Genomic DNA, 19,550 nt, shown 5'->3' on the forward strand with positions numbered 1-19,550 from the left:
ACAGGGGAGGCGGAAACTCACCCAGGCCCGCCCAGTCATACTACACGGGGACAGAAAACCTTGTATCCAACCCCCTCATTTTACAGATGACACCCTGAAGCCATAAAGGGATCCTCTGGCTATAAACAGCCTGAAATCCAGAGCCTTCACAGGGCGTTGTACCACATTCTGGTAGGAGAGCAAGAGGCCAGCAAGAATGTTCTAATACTAACCTCCCTTCTCTAACCAAAAGAGCACCCCATCACGTCAAGAGCCCAACCTTCCAGGGAAGTGACTCCCCAGACCGCTGCAATCATGGATAGGGGCAGAGGCAGGAGGGGTGCCAGGTTACAGGGAACAGTGTTACAGTGCCAGCTCTGGAAAAGAGAATATCCATCTATGCAACCCCTTCTCCAGAGGGAACAGGCCATAAAGCAGAAGCAGTGAACTTAATTGAATTCATGTTTAATAATTACAGGCACCGTGCCCCCCCTTCCCCCTGCCCAGGCAGCAGCAGGGGTGGTGCAGGGGCTGGGGCATATGCCCCCAGCAGCGAGGACGGCAGTCCCAAGAGTGATTTTTCAGAAAATAAAAAAGGACTCCAGGGGCAAGCAGTGATGCCCCCCCCCCCAAGACACACCAAATTTCAAGACTTTATATATAATATATCTCTGTGCCCCAGGGGAGGAGAAGGACACCTGGCAGCATCCTGGAGGGGGGCCCCAGGCAGCCCCAAGCCATCCTGCCTCTTCAGCCACTTTATTAGCTCAGACACATCGCACTACAGGCACCCACTGCCACCGCCGCTGCCACCGCCCCCCTGCAGTCCAGGCGGCTGGCTGGGCCATCTGCATGTCCATGGGGCTCCAAGTGCCCGGCCCCACCAGCCCTCAGTTGTGGTCAGACTCCTCCTCCTCCTGTCGAAGCCAATTGAAGAAGGTTGTGACAGATTTAAGGGCTACACCCTTGCCCTGCTGCTCAGCGGGGTCTTTGCTACTCTCCCAGCTGTAGAAGGCGTCTTCCTTCACCACGTCCTCGTCATACAGGGTATCAAAGAAAGTCCGAAGCAGGTCTGCAAGCAGGCAGGGCAGCAATTAGAGGTGACTGGCCATAGCCACCTCAGCCTGTCCCCAGGGGTCCCTTCCTAGCTCCACTGTTAAAACAAGACCCTGCCCCACTGTCCTAACATTTGTGACCATTCCAGAGTGACTAGGGTCCCAACCGGATGCTAATGTCATGATCTAAGAAACTGGTGCACAGAAATCAGTCACTTGGCCATCAAAAAAAACCTTAAAACTTACCCAGCCTTACCTTGGCAGTTTCAGACTTCTTCACTCACGATACATTTAATGGGAAAACTATATTCAAAATTGGTACTCTTGAATTTGGGATATTACTAAAGTCCCAGATGTATTACTCACAAACATCAAGGGTGTAGCCTGGAACATTCACTGGCCTCCAAACAGATCCTGAGGAACTCTTGACCCAAATTTCTTTTCCCTTCCCACACATCTCCCGAACACACACCCTCTCTGGCCTTGACACTTTTGTGGGTGCAATTACCCTTTGCCAGGAACATCCTTTCTCTTGTCACTTTCCTAGTAAATTCCTTCAAGACTCAACTCAAGCACCCCCTATTCTGACGCCCCTTCTCCTCCACCGCTGGCTGCTAGGTAGCCTTCCCAAGCACTTGTCCTAACACAATATACCCCATCCCCCAGACCACACTGCCAGACTTCCCAAACCAAATCTTATACGCCTAAAAACAAAGGGAAGCAGAGTAAGTGAACTAAATGAAGCACAGGATCTTAAGTCCAAACTGGATGAAATCCTGACTAAGCAACCTAGAGGAGGCTACAAGCCAGAATGTTCCTCAGGGCATGCACAGAAACTGCCTGTGGTTACAGCTGTCCCCATCCCCCAGCAATGGCCACAGCAGATCCTTCACTTATGCTCATGCTCCAAATACCATGCACACCCACCCAAGGACCCTATACAATCCATTATCCACTCTGCCCTTTATTTTCCAGTCTAAGTTTCTCCCATCTAAACACAAAATGCCCCCTTTAGACACCATCTCTTAGGCTAAATAAGATTTGTCTACACTTGCTGTTTTCCTTTCTGTCCCAGTCAAGTGTTTCTCAGTCCTTTCCAATCTACCAAATATGGTTTTTGCCAGGGTGACCTCCATGTGTTTATATTACAGAGGTAATATTTTTTTTTTTTTTTTGTTGAAACAGAGTCTCACTTTGTTGCCCAGGCTAGAGTGAGTGCCGTGGCGTCAGCTTAGCTCACAGCAACCTCAGACTCCTCGGCTTAAGCGATCCTACTGCCTCAGCCTCCCGAGTAGCTGGGACTACAGGCATGCGCCACTATGCCCGGCTAATTTTTTCTATATAGATTTTTAGTTGTCCATATAATGTCTTTCTATTTTTAGTAGAGACGGGGTCTCGCTCAGGCTGGTCTCGAACTCTTGACCTTGAGCGATCCACCCGCCTCGGCCTCCCAGAGTGCTAGGATTACAGGCGTGAGCCACCGCGCCCGGCTGTAATATATTTATTATTTAATTTTCAGGTCTGCTCCTGTGGGACGCTCAGCAGCATCTAGCATTATTTACCACTTCCCTCTCCTACAATTTGTCCTTTTTTTATAGGGCCTGTCTTCCTTTGTCCCTAACTGTGCATCCCCTCCACCTCCTCGGGGTTCTATCCCAGGTCCTCATCACTCTTCCTCTAGCAAGCCCATATCCTTTTGAGACCCGCGTGTGTTACCCTCTGCCAGCAACTCACTAAGTTGCCTCTTGCCCTGACCTCTTCCTCTACAAATGGATAGCTACCCAGCTGTCTACATGATTGATTCCCTAACCCAGGGACCACAAACTAAGCTTGATCCACTGTTCCCTACCCCAGCGACCACCACCACACTATCACCTCTAAACCCATCCTGGTTTAAAACCATCCTGGCAGTCATCCAGGACTTCTAATTTTGCATGTCCCCCTCCTTGTTAACTAAAAGCTGTCAACTCCATTTCCTAAGTAGCCCTTGAATCTGCCGACTCTTCCCCCATTTCCATTGTCACCAGCAAGGCTGACGCACTAGTGCTGATCCTGCCACATTCACTCTCACATTCCAAACCATTCTTCCCACTATGGCCAGGATGATCTAAACACTAAGACCTAATTATTTTATTCCTTGCTTAAAATTCGATCAAGGCCCTTTCCTGCCCTGAGGCTAAAGCCTAAAACTTTTGCCATAGGTCACACCATCCTGCATGACTGGCCAAGGTTCGTCTCTCCAGCCCCATCTTGCCTCACTTGTGACCAGCTGCTGTGCTCTCCCACACTGGCCTTCCTCAATAGTTCTTTTCCCTTGTGTCAAGTTCTTCCTACCACAGAAAGCACACACACAATGCCTTTGTTTAAAGTCCCCCCACCATTTGTCATTTAGCTAATTCCCATCCATCATCCCTCAGATGAGGTATACTCCCTGCAGAGATTACCCATCTTCTCATACTTACATGTTTCTGACTCTCTGTTAGCACAGGAACTATGCTTGACTTACTGTGAACATCCCAGTGCCCTGACACATACCTATGTGTTGAAGCATAACTTCAGATATGGTAAACTAGGCCTTGGTCTCCCAATATGGAAAATGGGGATACCATCTACCCTGAACAATAGCTGTGAGGACTGAACAAGGCAAGATGAGCATTTTAGCCCTGTACCAGGCCGAGGAGGTAGATGCTGCCATTTACCATCCCTGTACCGGTGTCATCAAACAGATAGGTAGGCACAAAGCACGTAGTCAATTAATTGTCAAAGCCAAGTTTCACTCCTTCCACTTGTAGACAAAGACACAAACGGAGGGGGAAGGAATCAAACCATATGGGCACTGTGTACTCCAATGACTACCCACCTTTCTTGGATTGAGACCCTTCCACCACTGCACCCTGCTGTCTGGCAGTCCCTCCACCCTACCCCCCACCCCCGTCCCTGTGTGGCTCTTACTGGCGGGCTGTTCTAAGGTCACTACAAGGGCCTGAAGGGCATAGAGCGCTTGCAACTCCTTCTGCTCGTCACACAGGTACTTCTCTAGCAGTTTCGCTCGCGCTTTCAGCACTGCAACATCCACTCGGAGGGGAGTCTCAACTGTAAGGAACAAGACAGGGATGATAAGTGGCATAATGTACCCTTAGTCTGGTTTGGAAGCAGGAGGCAAACTGAAACCCCCCCTCCATCCGTTTGTCTTTCGGGTCCACCCTTGCCCTGCCATCTCCCTAACTCCTCTTACAGATGATTGCAGAATAGCAGACAGCTGTCATGAGGGCTCGAACTAATGTGTTGGATGCTATCTGCTGCTCACTCAGGTTGGCCTGTGCAGGAGAAAACAAATGGCCCAAGAGTTCTGAATTGTGCCCTTAAGTCTTCATTCTTCTCACCCCCAACCCTGCCCCAAGAAATACCTCTCCTTTACCCTCCCTCCCCCAATATCCAGGAGAAACATACCTCTATCCAGTCAAACACCTGCTGGTTACTGCTGCCCTCCTTCAGCAGCTTCTCCAACTGCTTGGTCAGCTCCTCGGAGGGGAGTGCCCTCTGGCCAAGGGATTCTGACTCCTCTCCCAGAGTATACTCCACCTTCTGCAACCAAAAAGGCCCACAGTCAAGAGAGGCTAGGTGCACCATGTGAGAGATGAGGACAAAGACTGGACAGCCCCAAATGCTAGAATTAATCTAACTCCAAACCTGTTTAGCGACGAATGCACCAATGTCCTGGCCTTCCAGTAGAAATTCCTTCCAGCTGAGCCCAGCTTCTCGCCACAGTGTCCCCACCTTTTTGGGACCCTGGAAAGCACAAGACCAACTTAGCAATCCTTCCTCTTTCTAAGGACTTATCAGCTCCACAACAGTCACCCAACAATATTTACTGAAAGCCTACTAGGTACCTCTAGGAGCTAAAGATGCCATAGAGGTACCAACAGGAACAATCCTTCCATGTCTACAGTCTAGTGCAGGGCACCAATGTCAGTCAAATAACCACTCAAATAAATAAGAACTCATCCACCACAGTGCTATGACACTAGGGCAGGGAAAATGACCTAAGAGCCTCTCGGAAAGAATGTCAATTAGCTTTTGCAGGATTCTCAAAGGCAAAAAAACAAATCCAAATACTTCATCCTAGCCTTCTAATCTCACCTACATTTCTTTACCTACAGCAGCTTGGTTTTCCATTATTCCAAGTAACAAATGCTTACTTACAGGAAGGGACTACAACAAATATGCTTACTTATTTCCTTAATCCAGAAAATCTTAGAAGCACATATACTTCATCTCCAACATAAATTAGAAATCCCCACAAAAACAGCAATTTGAACCGATTTTCTGCAAAAAGCCAAGAGACTCTAAAGGTACTACTCTTTCATAATTGGTATTCAGGATGGCACCAGCCGTTAACAAGATTATCGTAGTTCATAGATTTTAAAAGTTGCCCATTTTTTTCATTTTCACCATTAAAGTTGTCTCACAGTTGATATATTGCATTTTAAAAATAGAACTATAAGTCTTTTCTTTCTCAGCAGCACGTAAATGTCTTATAATCTAATCAATGAAATACACAAATAGTTCAATATGTTTGTTTTAAAGAACTTGTCCTTGTACACGTGTATCTAAAAAGATTATATAACGCTGAAAAAATAATTCCTTTCAATCCAAAGTCTTATTCTTCCAGCTCCCAGATAGATGAACTCTTTTGAAAATGCACATCCCAACTTCTAAGTACAACACCCAACCTGACTTTCTGCATCTTTTGCCTTTGTATTTGTTAGAAGCCTTCTGTCATGAATACCACCAAATACTCCTTTGCAACCTCACAGTACTTAAGACACTCCACTACATTTCAACTAGTTTATTTCACACTTTGCTTCACACTGTTTTTATTAAGCTGTCATTTCTTACTTTTTCTCTATCAACTTGTTTCCTAACTGTTTTATTCATTGCTGTATCCCCAGTGCTTAGTATGTGATAAGTATTCAAAGAGACACTAGTTGAATGAATGAACGAATCAATCAATCAATCAATCATGGGTCTAGGGTCTTAGCTTGCCATCCTCCTCCAGCCTTGGCCAGAACTCATGACGGGAACTGGCCTGCGGGAGACTGCCCACCTCAATGTTTCCTCTCCCAGGTACCAACATAGCACTGTCATCACCATTACTCCATCCCACCAATGGACCATGACGTGAAGCTTCAGGGCCACTCCAAGGAGCCAAAACCGCATAGTAAGAGGAGCGCTGAACACATCACCCTCAGAAAGGCCCTCACTCACCATGCTTTTGCACAGGAGGCCCAGGATCTCCAGCAATAGGGAAGCAGCTTTGCCCAGGGGTCTTAGAGGCTTTGTAATCTCCCTACAAAAGAAAAACACAGTGTTGACAGCCTCCACAGCTCTCTCAACCCTACTCCATCCCTCTCCAAACCCAAGCATCAAACCTGCCATATCTCCCTACACTCCCCACTTCCTCCTGTCTTTACTTCCCTGAATTTCACCAAGGGAGACTTACCGGAATAGCTCCCCCATGGGCACCCCACCTTCCTGCAGAATGGGTGTTACCAGTTCCGCTAGGTAGAGCCACACGTGGGGGATGTCAATTTCCATGTCTTCAGCCAATTCTAGGATTTCATACAGCCTGCAAAGGGAATTCAAAGTCAAGACATCCTAGGGAAGACAGGCCAGGCCGCCCCCTCCTTCTGGGGTAATAAGGCATGTCATAGCTAAAGGATCAACTGTGAAGCCCCACCCTGCTCCCGAAATGATTTTTCTACACATGGGGCAATTATCTCAAGCTAAGGCCACCTTCTTGTCCTTAAGATTGTTCACCCCCTTCACCAACCCCCCGAAAAGAGTGCTGACCAGAATGGCTGAGAAGTCTACATTCTCATGAAAGGTTCAAGGGCCCCACGAAGGAACGGTCTATAAAAGTGGGAGGCCTTCAGAAGCTGGTCATACCCTTGGTAGTACTGAGCAGCGGAGAGGTGTCCCGCACAGAGCAGCTGGTGTAGCAGCTGCCCCATGCGCTCACGAGCAATGGCGCTGCGCTCCAGTGTAGACTCAACACCATGCCGTACAAAGATGAAGAGCAGGGAGGGTGAGGCCAGCTCTTGCACACACTGTACTGCCTCCTATGAGGCACAGGGCACAGCAAGGAAAGTGGTCACTGTATGGCCCCCCGTGCCTGTTAGCATGGCTCCCTCCTCCCAGCCCCCTCCTCAATCAGCCAGACCCTTCCCACTGCCTACCTTCATGTCATTGAGATGGAGGTATTCCTCAATGATGGCCTTGGATTTCTTCTCCATCTCCTCTTCAGAGAGTGCGGCCTTCGGGGGGCTTACCGGGGGAAGGGTAGCTTCTCGCTTCACTGTGGGAGAACACAGATCAGAGAGACTATTCAGTTCTAGCCTTCACAACAAACAGGGTCTGGAGCTCTCAAGAGAGCTGGGGAGCAGCTAGGCTCAAGCCAGCCAACACCCTTCCCTCCCCCCTCCAACCTTCTGCCAGCCCCTCACCAGCATCCCGCCCACGGTCCCGATCCTCTGTGAGGCTAGCTGCTTTGCGCAGTCCCTCAGGCTGGGAGGGCCGCTCTCTACTCCGCTCCTCCACTTCCTTGCTGAAGCTCCGCTTCGTGGCGGGTGTCCGTGCACGATCAAGCCGGTCCCCACGGTCACCTCCCCGTTCACTCCGCTCTAGGCGGTCTCCCCGGTCCCCAGCTTTCTCACCTCGTTCCCGGCTCAAGCTACTCCTGGAAGAAAGATAGGCATGTTGTCTCTCACCTGTACTGCCCAGGCACTCTCTCGAACGTGCTAAGCAACTGCCAGGCCTTGATCTTGGCATAATGAATTATGTCCCAATCTAACCCAAGGGCTTGGAGAATGACAGGTATGAGAAATTCCCATCCTATGGCATCAAGCACAAGGCAATCACATACTCAGTGTGAAGAACACTGACACATAGGAAACCTCACCTCTGTACCACACGCCTGTTATCTGTGTTTTCCGTGGGTACTGCTTGTTGAAGGGCTGAGAAGCGATTTAAGATACTAGTAGCTGGACGAGCAGCTTCTGATGCTGGGAAGGCAGAAAACGTGAATTACAATCTCCTTCTACTTTCTTGCATCCTCTCCTCTATCCGCCAGTTTAGGACACTTGGTCCCAGTTCCAACAAGCAGTTTAATCTCTGAAACCACATATACGCCTCCAACATTACCTGTATTACTTAACCACCTTGTACTGGAAGCCTCCCTTCTAGGCAAGGCTCTGCCCTCAAGGGAGCTCAGATTAATAACCACTAGCTCCTTAAAGTGACAGCAATCTCCGTACCTGCATCTGAGGGCTTGGCTCCTGAGCCTCCGCTGCTGCCCTTGCCCCAGCTCAGTCGTCCTCCAGGTGCAAAGAGCTGGTTGTTAGAATCAATGGAGCCAGGCTGAAGAAGGAGGAAAAGGAGTCGAGTCATGGGTCTGACCTGGCCGAATCCCTCAGCCAGCACCGCCATACATAGCCACAAAGGTACCGAAGGTCCCAGACCAGAGATCAGACAAACTTTTTCTGTACAGAGCCAGACAGTCTCTACTGTAACTACTCAATTCTAACACCGTAGTATGAAAGCACCATAGATGATACTTAAAGGAATAACTGTGACTGTGCTCCAATAAAACTTTATTTATGAACACTGAAATTTAAATTTTATTTGACTTCCACATCACAAGTTACCATATACTTTTTTATTTTTCTCAACCATTTAAAAACTTAAAAACCATTCCTACCTCACAGGATGTACAGAAGCAGGCAACAGGCTGGATTTGGTCTACGTATCAGTTTGCCAGTCACCAACCCAGACTGATAAGAATATACTCCCTAGAGAGCTGGCAGTCCTGTCTAGCAACCTAACCAGTTCGTCTAAGACGAACAATTCAGCCGTCACCTTCGCAAACTTAGAAAAGCGAGAGGACTAGGATCCAAACCCGAGCTTAATGCCGCTTGATCCCTCTACCCTCCACCTCACCAGCATTACCTGTATGCATACACCCCTACCTTGGTGATCTTGGTGAGTCGTGAGGTGTCAATGGGGCGACTGCCTTTGCTGATGGGGACTGTGTTCCAGCCACCATCATCCACAAGCGGAAGGCCACGGCCTGGGACAAAAACAGGGTGGGGGACAATACCATAAAATGAGTATTAGGATTTCATAATAGCTCCTTCCCCTTGGGCCACCCCCAACCTCCCTTCCTCAGATCCTCAGTTCCATCATGGGGTCTCAGTGGCCCAGACACATGGCACTAACATGAAGTCATCAGAGGAAAGCACAACCTCAGTCCCTTCACTGCCCCCTCCTCAAGCCTAGCCTCAAACTCACTGATAGGTGGGCCTGGAGGGCCACCCCGACGCTTGTCGCTGCCCTTGGCCATGAGCTGCTGCACTTTGATGTGCTCCCGATGCTCCTCCATCTCTGCCTCCTTGTGGATCTGGTCAATGGTCTTGGGACCCTGATCCCCTCGGCGCGGAACCCAATTGCTCTATGGGGACACGGGACCAGTCACGTTAATTGTCAAGAAGGGCCAGACAAGACAGTGCCGAGAACTGGGGGCAGTGGTCTGGCAGGGGAAGGAGACGCATACCCCTCGCAGATCCAGCACATCCTGCAGCATAAAGCGGATGCGGGACGATGTCTTCTTTTCTTTAATGATTTTTTCCATCTGGTTGAAATACTGATCCATTCGGGGCTAGAGAGGAACAAAGAGATCAGAACCTCCAACACCTCACCTCTAACTGTAGGCCCTGGCCCTCCTCAGGCTCTCAGCTCCACTGTGGTTCAGTGGGCCCCATGGGCTTCAGCCCATCCCCCTCCACATGCAAGGACCCCCTACCTTAGCTTTTTCAAAGTCCAGGTCTTTGCCAATGGTGGTGAGGAGACGGCACAGGCATTCGAGGGACTCTTCGTCATGGTTCTTAAGCAGCTTCACCACACAGTCATGCATTATTGCCTCTGTTAACATCTTTAGCTTGAACAGCTCCCCAATAAACTTGATATTCCCTAAAGAGCGCCGCCGGGCTATGTCCCGAGCCTCTTCCAGCTCTTCCTTCAGACGTCCCCGTTCCTCTGCCTGCCAGTCATGGGGCAAGGATCAGGTCAAAAAGATACCAAACCACTTAGCTAAAACCCTTCTTCTGTACCATCTGGATAGCCAAACCTAGCAGTAAGCACTTAGGCCCTGAGGCAGAGAATCCCTCACCCCCTTACCACTATTCCCACCCTGAATTCTACAACTAAGTAACAGCTGTGTGGGGTGCAGAATTGGTGGGTTTTCTCTCACCGTAGCAGCTTCATCCATCTCTTTTTGCTTCTTCTCAAAAACCTCATCATCATCTTTGTCTTTCTCAAATTCCTTCTGACAGCGATTCAACAAGAGTTTTCGGAAGTTCACGGTCACTGTTGGCTTTTCTGTAGTGGGCACTTTCAGCTGTTGGTCAAAGACAATGTCATATTTCAGGCTAGTACAGGGAAGGCCCTCCAGCAGTCTTTAACCACCTGACCCAGGAAGACCTCTGGCCCCAGCTCTGCCTCCTTCTGGCTGCCATCAACAGCATAGGTTGGAGGAGAACCAAGAAGCTGGGCTCAAGGAGTCTTGGGAACAGAAGGAGGAAACTAGACCTCGAGATTTAGAAAACAGTGGAAACTAACCGCCATGAGGCAGCGGCACATGTTGGCATAGGCTACAGAGAAGTTGGGCTCTGAAATGGCCTTCTCAAAGATGAGGTCAATGACCCCTTTGAGGCGTTCCTCGGTGTCGATGGCCAGCTGTGTCACTTGCTTCATCAGCTGCTGGAACATCTGGGGTGTCAGCTTATTCAGGATGGAGCGCACCCTGCGGAACAGGTCCTGGGGAGACAGGAGACAGAAGACAGAGGATCCAGTGAGGTTCTTAGAAGAGGAGAGGCCAGAGAGGGTGGTGGGGACCTATGCAGACGTTAGTCATAAAGATGGACAGACACAAAGGGCAAAGTTGGCTCAGATGGCAGATCTTAAAGAGAAATGGAGACCAAAAACAGGACTTGCCAGTACCTGGGTTTTGCTGCCATCAGCATCCTCTTCCCCTCGGTCCTTATCAGCCGCCGTCCGCTTGCTGCTGGGTTTCCAGGCCTTTTCTGCTTTGTTCAGTTTTATATCCTCGGTCATCAACACTGTGGCAATGATCTTGCGTGGTTCCTTTCTGGGGCCCTGCTGAGAACGGCGGGGTCCCGGGCCAGCCTGCTAAGCAAGGGACAAGGACAAGAGAAGACACAGAACTAGTCAGCACAACATGTGCCACCACTACCACACATCTCCAGAGCAAACTAATCTGGCAATGAGATACAAGGGAGCCACCCACCCCTGCCCCTTGCCCACCTGCCCCCTTAACCAGCCCCACTCACCGGCCCTCGGGGCAGCTCCCCACCTGGCCCACCCCTTGGGGGCCCACGGTTGCTAAGTGCTGGTCGGCCAAGGTTGGCAAAGGACGGAGTGAAATCGGGACCACAATTTATGCCTTGTAGTCTGGTGGGATCCAGTGGTCGCAGTGGTGTTTTATTGGCCTGCAAAGAGGACAGGGAAGTTCTCAGAAGCAGGCTAGGACCTCTGACTACTGCTTCAGGACCTCAGGATCTTCCCTAATCCATCCAGCCCAAACTTCTCCTCCCCATCAAGTCACCAACCTTGTCCAGCACAACATCACTGATATGGGGCAATCCCTCTGGCTTCTGCATACTGGCAAAGATGAACTGAAAGCCAAGTAGGAACTCACGGTCATAACGCTTTTTCTCCTCAAGGTTTAGAGGCTTCCACTGATCTGCAAGAAAGAGCGTGAACCCATCATACTGTTTCCTGGGACCTTGACAAGACTACTCAGTCATTCCCAACCCTTCCTTCAGCATACCTGACTTATATTCGTACTTCTGTTCCCCAGGCTGAATGTTCTCAGCATTGTGAATTTTGTCTTCTTTTGAGTCCCAGGTCTCATCTGCCTCCTCAGGTCGTGGGGGCACACTGCTGCCCTCAGACTCTGGGCGTGGATTGTTGACTGCAGGAGGCTGATTCTCCACCTCTGGTACTGTCAGGTTCACCTGAAACAACAGAACACTCCGTTTTGGTTGCAGAATGACCACTGTTCCACACCCAAACTCTGCCCTCCCCCACTTTTCTGCTCTCTTACCTCCTTGAAGGCATCTAGAAGGTCTCCCACAGCCTCCTTCTTATTTAGCTCCTTAATTTTCCGTCTTCTCTTTGGCACAGATACTGCCACTAATTAAAAAAAAAAAAAGAAAGAAAGAAAGAAAGAAAAGCAGGGGTGGGAACAACTTAGGGAGCACCCCCAACTCCTCAGAAATAAAAAGCTGCCACAGTACAATATTTCCTCTTCCCATCACACCCTCTCTAGGCTTAAAACCTTAATCTAGGTTCCATCACAGGCCTTCTCTGACCCAGACATGAAGACACAGATGGGAGGTCATCAATAAAGACAAGGAACCACACCCCCAGCCGGCGCCACCTCCACTATCCAGCCCCACCTTACCTTGAGTGGTTGCTGCTGCCTCCAAATTCTGGGATGAATGGGCTGGGACAGGGGCGCTCTCTGTGGGGAGGAGTTCCTCTCCTCCCTTCTCACTCTCGACTTCTCCTGCTTCTCCTTCTTCTTCTTCTTCCTCCATTTCCTCTTCCTGAGCAGGGGAAGTAGCTGAAGGAGCCACAGCTGGAGTGGCAGTGAGGATGGTAGCAGGGGCCGACGACACTGTAACCTCCTTGGGCTGCTCCTCTGGCTCACTGACTGGGCTTAAGTCCACAGCTGGTGGCGAGGGGGCTCCGTTGAGCAGTTCCTCAGGTTGGGCAGTGGGAGCAATGGGCACAGGAGATTCGGAAGGGCAAGGCGGGGGAGGGTGAGGGGCAAGTTCTGGGCTTGACTCCTCCTCTGGTTCCAGATCCTCAGATGGGACGACGCCATTAGGCTCATGAATTTCCACTGTGTGAGATGGCAGGGGGGTGGGAGCCTGGAGAGGACTGGAAGAGAACTCGGATTCTGGAATTGGTTTGCTAAGTGTCACTTCTACTTCCAGTATGGGTTCAGCGAGAGGAGTGGGTTCTGGAGAGAGGCAATATGGCTCCCCAGTTTCATGGGGGATGGCAGTTGATTCTTCTACAGACATTTGTATCATCCCCGTTGTCATGGTGTCCCCAGGAATAGACAGGACTGTGAGATTAGCCTCAGACCCCGGCTCCAAGATTGGGGGTGGTGATGGGGTTGGAGAAGGTGATGAAGGCTGGGATTCTGAAGGGCTGTGCTCTGGGCCAGGCAGTCCTGGCCGGACCCCAGTGATTGCTCCCTGTGACCGGTCATCTGCAGCACAGGAAGGAAGAATGAGTAACTCAAGGCAAGTCCTCCACTGCTGCTGTTCCTCCCCCTCCTCCCAGCAAGGTATTCCCAACTTAACACCTCACCCTCTCTAACCTTCTCTCATCTAAGCTATTTTTCCCTTCCCATCCAAAACCCAATCCACCCTCAAATTTCCACTACCTGAAACCTAAGTTATTTTCCTCTGACACCTAGTTCAAGTCACCCCACCTTCTTGGCATTTAAGCTGCCACACTCGTTTTTCCCTATGAAAGCTCTGTCCCATCTGCTTACTTACCTGGCCGGACAATGACAGCAACTTGGGGCGTCTCCCCATTAGCTTGAGGCTCCATACCGCCTCCCGTCTGCAGGACACAAAGGGTTACCAAGTTTGCACTGAAGAGTCCCACAACCCTTCTTTACTAGAGCCATTTTTAAGTTAGCTCTGCCTAGAAATCCAGGAAAGCAGGGAAATAAATCCCTTAGTTGAAAGAAAGAAAAGATCAAGGGACTTGGGAGTCCAGGGCAGAACAGCCATCCCAGCCAGGGGATCACTCAAAGAGCAGACAGTACCTGGGGAGGGGTGGGAGTGGAGGCAGTGCGGGCCCCAGACATGATCTCCTCGGTGATATCCTTTCCTCCTTGGTTTGGATCTCGAATTCGGATCTGGGGAAAGAAAGCTATAGGATGAGTGGAAAGCAGGAGGAGCCCACCTCTCCGCCCTGCCCCACTCTTAAGACTCCAGGCCAACCCCCCACCCCCTACTGGGAAGCAGGTGGGTGGGTGCCAGAAACCCCATGAGTTCTACTGTCAACCCATCCGGCTGCTCTTGTAGTTTCTGTCCTAGCCCCCACCCCTAAGAGACCCTTGACCTCACAGAGCAGCCCTGTACATCACAATGCCCCTCCCTCCCTTATCCCTGTCCCACCAGCAGTCCCCAAGTCAGTGGATGCACACCCTGGGGCCCAGGACCCCCATCCAGCACCCATTCGGCTCACTTGTGGCTAGTCTGCCTGATCTCTGGGGGCAGGGCCCAGATCCAGTGGGTGGAGCCAGAGTGACTCAGCGGCTTCCCCAGCTCTGGCACCCTATTCTGGGCACCACGCCCAGGGCTTGAGGACTGAGCAGAGGCGGAGGCCTTGAAAGCTTCCAGGACTGGGGGGAGTGGGGGCGGGGCCACAGAAAACAAACCATTTCCAAGGCAAGCCACCAGAAACCCAAAACCAAGCACAGTTCTTCCGAACCCCCAGAGCCCAGGTCTCTCAGGAACTCCCCCACTAGCCACTTCTGTCCTCCCATGAGCTGTTTCTACACTGAGATCTTAGTGCTTTACATAAAACCTGAACACTCCACAGATGCCCATTCTCTGCCCATTCTCAGCTGAAGACCTCCTTCCTTAAATTCCAGCTCCCTCAGACACAATGTCCTGGAGGCACCTGACCTTGGTTCTCCCCTTCCCAGATGTCCCAGAGCCCCTTGCTGCTATGCTGCTACTTACCGTCTTACGCTCCCTCTTGGGAGCAATCTGGGGTGGCTGGTTCATCAAAACTGGGGCAGGGGCCACACCAGTGGGAAACTGCTGCACCCCTTGGGCTGGATAATAAGCGCCAGCTTTGGGGAGGGGGAACAGAGAAGAAGAATGGTGGCAGCGTCAGGGCCCAACCATATACTGATGCCAGCTTAAACACCTCCCAACCCCAGAACCTCCCATCACCCACAGCCGGCCCCTTGCCCTGCCCTGCCCTCCTCCCCCAGGGAATTAAGTGTCTGTCAAAGCTGGGGAACCAGTCTGAACCGCGTTTACAAGAATTCCTAACACTGACACACACCTCACACACACATCTCGTAGGCAGGCACTCCTTTCCCACCACACACCAGCTACCAGGAGGATTTAAGTCTTTTACCCCACAATGTAATCTTTTGTATGTACTCCACCCCGGCAACACATACACACATACTCTGAACCTGAAACAGAATCAGGTCTTTGGCTGGGAATGAGAGAGAGATTTGCTAACCCTGTTCCACCCAACTTGAGTCCAGTTACAGTATCCAGCCCCTTGCAAAGGGACAAGGAAACAAAAAGTAACATTATAAACTGGTCTCCAGATGAAGAAATTCATTCCTTAAAGCAATGGTCTCTAAAGTGGGGTGCATTCTTTAAACTCATCCATAATTTCCACTTGTTTTCAACAAACACCAGAAGTGTGTTATTTTTTAAAATTATGCACACATATATACAAACAAAACCATACATGTATTAAAAGCACATACTCAAAATTTTTTGAAAGGTGATCAAAAAACTTGGAAACCACTGCCATAAAGAACAGACTAATCCTTTCCTAAAATATAAATGAAGAGGAGCTACAAAAACCTCCCAAATCTATGCTACATAGGCTCCTCACAACCATGGAAGAAGTGTGACAGGGAAAGCCTAATGACAGTCCCTCAAGCTGGTGCCTGATCCCACATTCCTTAACATGGGGAGGCTTCTAACTCTCTTGGCTATAGGATCAAATCTTCTCCCACCAACGCCAGTTAAATATTAAGCACTGATTCCTACTACCTATTAACCCTATTATTTTTAGACCAAAAGCCAAGCCTGGGAAGGGTCATATGCTTAGAAATCAGTAGACCACTTTAGATGCTCCTTGGGATTCCATCTCACCCCTGACTCTCCCTCCCCTGCTTACCGTAGGTCCCAAATTCTGTAGGGCTTGCACCCGGATAGAAGCCTGGGGCTCCTGGCTGCACAGGGTACTGCTGTGTCGGGACAACATATGTGGAACGCCCCTGGGGTTGGGGGGAGAGAAGGAGTTGAGGGAGCTATGAGCACCATAATGGACTCCAAAGAGAATGTAGGGCAAGACAGGACAAGCCAACTCTGGGCAATGACCAGAAGGAAGTACCACCTCTGGAAAAGGGGTGGAACTGGAGGATCAGGGTGAGAGTTGGGGTACAAGGTCCTGTGGCTTCCAGCCCCCAAGCCTCTAGCCTCACCTGTCCAGGGATGTAGTAGGCCCCCTGGGAGGCTGAATAGGAGATCTGGGAAGGGATCATCATTACTTGGGATCCAGCAGGGTAGACATGGGCAGCTGGGCCAGGGCGGGCAGGGGCTGCACTCTGCACTCGGGAGGCTGCACTGCTTGGGGGCTGAGCCCGGCTAGGGTAGAAGTGCTGTCAGGAGGGAGGAAAACAGTTGGCATTGGGAAGGGGAGGAAGTGGACAGCAAAAAAGCCACTCCACAACATCTCTACAGTCTGGGCAGAAGTATTGTGGGCTTCAGAGCATGGAGACCAATCTTTCCTAGTCCCACTTGACAAACTTACGGTTAAATGGCTTCTTGTACGAACACATGCCCTCCAAATTCAGATGTATACTTTGCATTCCATGTATATTTCCTCTCTCACTGCCATGCATGCTTATGTCACCTCCACCAGACTAACCCTCTGCAGAGGCTTCCTAACACCCAGGTGCATCATGCCTAAGTAAGGCCCATTCGGGCAACATACTCCCCAGCATGCACTGCTCCACCTAAGGCACTGAGGACATGCAACAGTCTCCCAGTCCCCAGATACACGCTCGAGATTTAGCTCCTAACATGCATCACTCAGCCTCAGACTGAGAACCTGGACAGCAAACAAGTCCCCACCCTGAAGACCCCAATCCCTGCGTCTAGCCCCTGACTAAGGTAAAGGGTAAGGGTGAGACCAGGAGACCATCCAGATTAGGAAAGGAGTATTACCTGCAGAGACCTGAATCCTCCCTGAGAGCACATGGGGACAGGAAAGAAGAAAATTATCCCCAAGGTGATGAGGAGAAAAACAATGAAGGAAATAGGACAAGAATCCTCCTACTTAGTGAGGATGAAGTTGAGGAACAGAGAAAGGCAAGAACCAGCTGGAGTGTGTATCTCAACACAGACCAAAGAGAAAGCAGAGAGGGGAATGGAGCAATGGCAATCTCCAGTAAAAGGAGGAAATAGGAAAGCAAGAGTTAGCAGCAGGGCCCAAAGTACTGCCCCCAATCCTCAGAGGCACCAGGACCCCAGTAATGCCACCTTCATCAACTACATACTACCCAGGGGGCCAGCCGCCATAAGTAATCAACAGCACAAATTGCAGAGCCTCATGAAAGAATACAAAGCAACTGTCAGGAAATAGGGGCCAGGTACACAGCCTCCATACTTTCCATCCCAGGCTTAAATTGGCTGAAGCTCTCCACAGCTCCCACCCGGGTCCCCTATTCCCCTCCCCACAGCCCCTCACCTGGCGGGGCTGAGAAGGCGTGTTCATTTGTGTCGCTTGTGGCGTACTGAACACCACCGGTGCTGTCTGCCCCGGGGGAAACGCTGGCTGAAGGGGGGAGACCAGAGTTCAGCAAGAGGGGAAGCTCAGGTGGGGCAGAAACCCAAGCTGGTGAAATAAGGGGAGCAGATCTATGGCAAGAGCCTCAGCAGTCCACATACCCCCTCCCCGTGACAGCCCAGGGGGAGAGCCCAGGGGCCCTGTCTCAATTTGGCAGCAGGCAGCTGCACTTTGCCCTGACACAGATGGGGGTGGGAAAATCCAGAGGTCAGAACCTGTTCCTGACCGGCTGCTTGGTCTCCGCCACCCCCACCCCCACCCCAGTTCCTGCTAATTCCTCCCTAATTACCTGTGGGAGTCCGGGGGATGGGGCGGGTGGGGGGCCTGTGGACTGTGGAGCTTTGTTCATTTCATTTGGTGCCCCAACATCAGGGTCCCCCCAACACCTGTTAGGAAAAGAGTGGAGCTCGAGAAGAGGAAGGGACCCAAGCTTAAGGCAAATGGAGTGAGGGAAGGGTTGATGCAAGGGCTGGGTCCAATAAGGAGCCCTGGAGGTGACAAGGGAGTGAAAGAGCAGAAAAGATCACGCCTATATTCCCACCACCACGTTGTCAAACCCGCATCACCTCCAACCACCCCCCTGGCCTGCTGAAACAGTCCCCTCACTCACCCCCTCGGTTAAGAATAAGTCCACGGTGCGGCCTACAGGTTCTGGGCATCCGAGGGCCTGGGGTTGGGAGGTGAGGGGTATCAACCTGGCTCCGCGGGGCCCAAGACCAACCAGACCGGAAATTCCAGGTCTCGCTGGCACCAGGCTCCCGGATCACAAACGGAGCTAGCTGCTTCGGCCGTGGTGTCCCCACCCCCCCACCCGGGGACACCGGGTTCGAGGCCTGGCCCAGGGGCACGCAAGGTACGCCTGCCGCCGGGGCTTCCGCGCGGGGCCAGAGGCGAGGCCTGCCACCGCCCAGAAGTATAGGCCAGGAAGGGCGGGAGTCAAGCCCTAAAAGGCCAGGCGGGCGGCGGCCGTCGAGAAGCCGGTTTCAGGCAAGTGAGGGTCGGCCCGGAGGACGGGAGGGGCCGGGGGCTCCTCCCTGCCCGCCGCCACCGCCGCCTCCCTCCCCTGCGCCCTCCCTGCGCAGCGCCGGCCAGTGCCAAAGAACAACGTGTCACTTCCCGGCGGCCTGGCCGCGAAGGGGGGAGGGGGCGGCGAGCTGGGAGCTGCGGTGCCTGCGCCCATGGGCCGCCGGGCCTCCTCGAGTCGGGCCGAGGTGGCATTTCGCGGCCGGCGAACCCGGCGCCCTCCCAGCCCGCGAGGCCCGCATAGTCCGGCCCAGCGCTCCCCACCCCCACCCAGCAGCCAGGCCGGGCCAGGCCTGACACACGTGGGCCGGGGATCGGGCCCTGGCGGGCCGGGGCCCGGCCTCGGGCCGCGGGGCCAGGGCGCCAGGGCGGCGGTGCAGGGTGGCCGGTCCCGGCCCGGATGGCGGCGGATGCGGGGGGAGGGGGTGGGGGGGCCGGGTCGGGCCCGGACATGGCGGCTTTACCTTCAGTCTCCTTCAGTCCGCGCGGCCGAGCCCCACGCAGCCGCACAGACGTAGTCCACAACCATTTCCGGCTCCCCGCACAGATCCCGCTCGGCGGCCACCGCTTCTCCGCAGGCGCAGCCGGCGCCCCCACGTGACCGGGGCAGAGGGCGGAGTTGCGCCGGGCACCCTGCGCCACGGAGCGCATGGGACTTGCCCCGCCCCGTCACGTGACAGCCACTGCCCGCCCCCGTGTCCCCTCCCGAACTTTGGAACTCTCAGACCTACCCCCCTCTGCGTCTCTGTTCGGTGCTCTTTAGTTCATTCATAC

The 19,550-nt window shown here is 52.1% G+C and overlaps 1 protein-coding gene and 2 non-coding genes across 9 annotated transcripts; all 3 read right to left on the bottom strand.

Annotated features, from left to right (window-relative positions):
* Nucleotides 1–423: 423 nt before the first annotated feature.
* On the bottom strand, nucleotides 424–19,334 carry EIF4G1 (eukaryotic translation initiation factor 4 gamma 1). Of its 7 annotated transcripts, XM_069475254.1 has the most exons (34): nucleotides 19,241–19,334; nucleotides 18,364–18,420; nucleotides 18,043–18,139; nucleotides 17,655–17,741; nucleotides 17,132–17,152; nucleotides 16,387–16,563; nucleotides 16,080–16,179; nucleotides 14,888–15,000; nucleotides 13,963–14,055; nucleotides 13,688–13,754; nucleotides 12,577–13,395; nucleotides 12,217–12,305; nucleotides 11,941–12,127; nucleotides 11,720–11,853; nucleotides 11,441–11,599; nucleotides 11,091–11,276; nucleotides 10,710–10,907; nucleotides 10,342–10,488; nucleotides 9,895–10,131; nucleotides 9,646–9,750; nucleotides 9,384–9,543; nucleotides 9,062–9,162; nucleotides 8,351–8,453; nucleotides 7,996–8,098; nucleotides 7,541–7,773; nucleotides 7,274–7,392; nucleotides 6,984–7,156; nucleotides 6,538–6,663; nucleotides 6,303–6,384; nucleotides 4,725–4,823; nucleotides 4,485–4,619; nucleotides 4,270–4,351; nucleotides 3,987–4,127; nucleotides 424–1,051 (listed from the first exon to the last, which is right to left on the bottom strand). In XM_069475254.1, exons 3-34 carry the CDS (start codon nucleotides 18,100–18,102, stop codon nucleotides 870–872), a joined length of 4,818 nt encoding a protein of 1,605 aa, XP_069331355.1. In that variant the 5' UTR covers nucleotides 18,103–18,139; nucleotides 18,364–18,420; nucleotides 19,241–19,334; the 3' UTR covers nucleotides 424–869. The 7 variants fall into 7 exon arrangements, with proteins under 7 accessions (XP_069331355.1, XP_069331356.1, XP_069331358.1 ...); XM_069475255.1 differs by lacking the exon at nucleotides 18,364–18,420; XM_069475257.1 differs by lacking the exon at nucleotides 17,132–17,152.
* Nucleotides 9,254–9,329, bottom strand: LOC138389014 (small nucleolar RNA SNORD66). Its single transcript, XR_011234458.1, has one exon. It is a non-coding gene; the product is annotated as a small nucleolar RNA SNORD66 (small nucleolar RNA).
* LOC138389015 (small nucleolar RNA SNORD66) lies at nucleotides 12,450–12,522 on the bottom strand. The gene has a single exon (XR_011234459.1). It is a non-coding gene; the product is annotated as a small nucleolar RNA SNORD66 (small nucleolar RNA).
* Nucleotides 19,335–19,550: the final 216 nt, after the last annotated feature.

This window comes from Eulemur rufifrons, chromosome 7 (assembly GCF_041146395.1).
Source record: "Eulemur rufifrons isolate Redbay chromosome 7, OSU_ERuf_1, whole genome shotgun sequence".
NCBI lineage: Eukaryota > Metazoa > Chordata > Mammalia > Primates > Lemuridae > Eulemur > Eulemur rufifrons.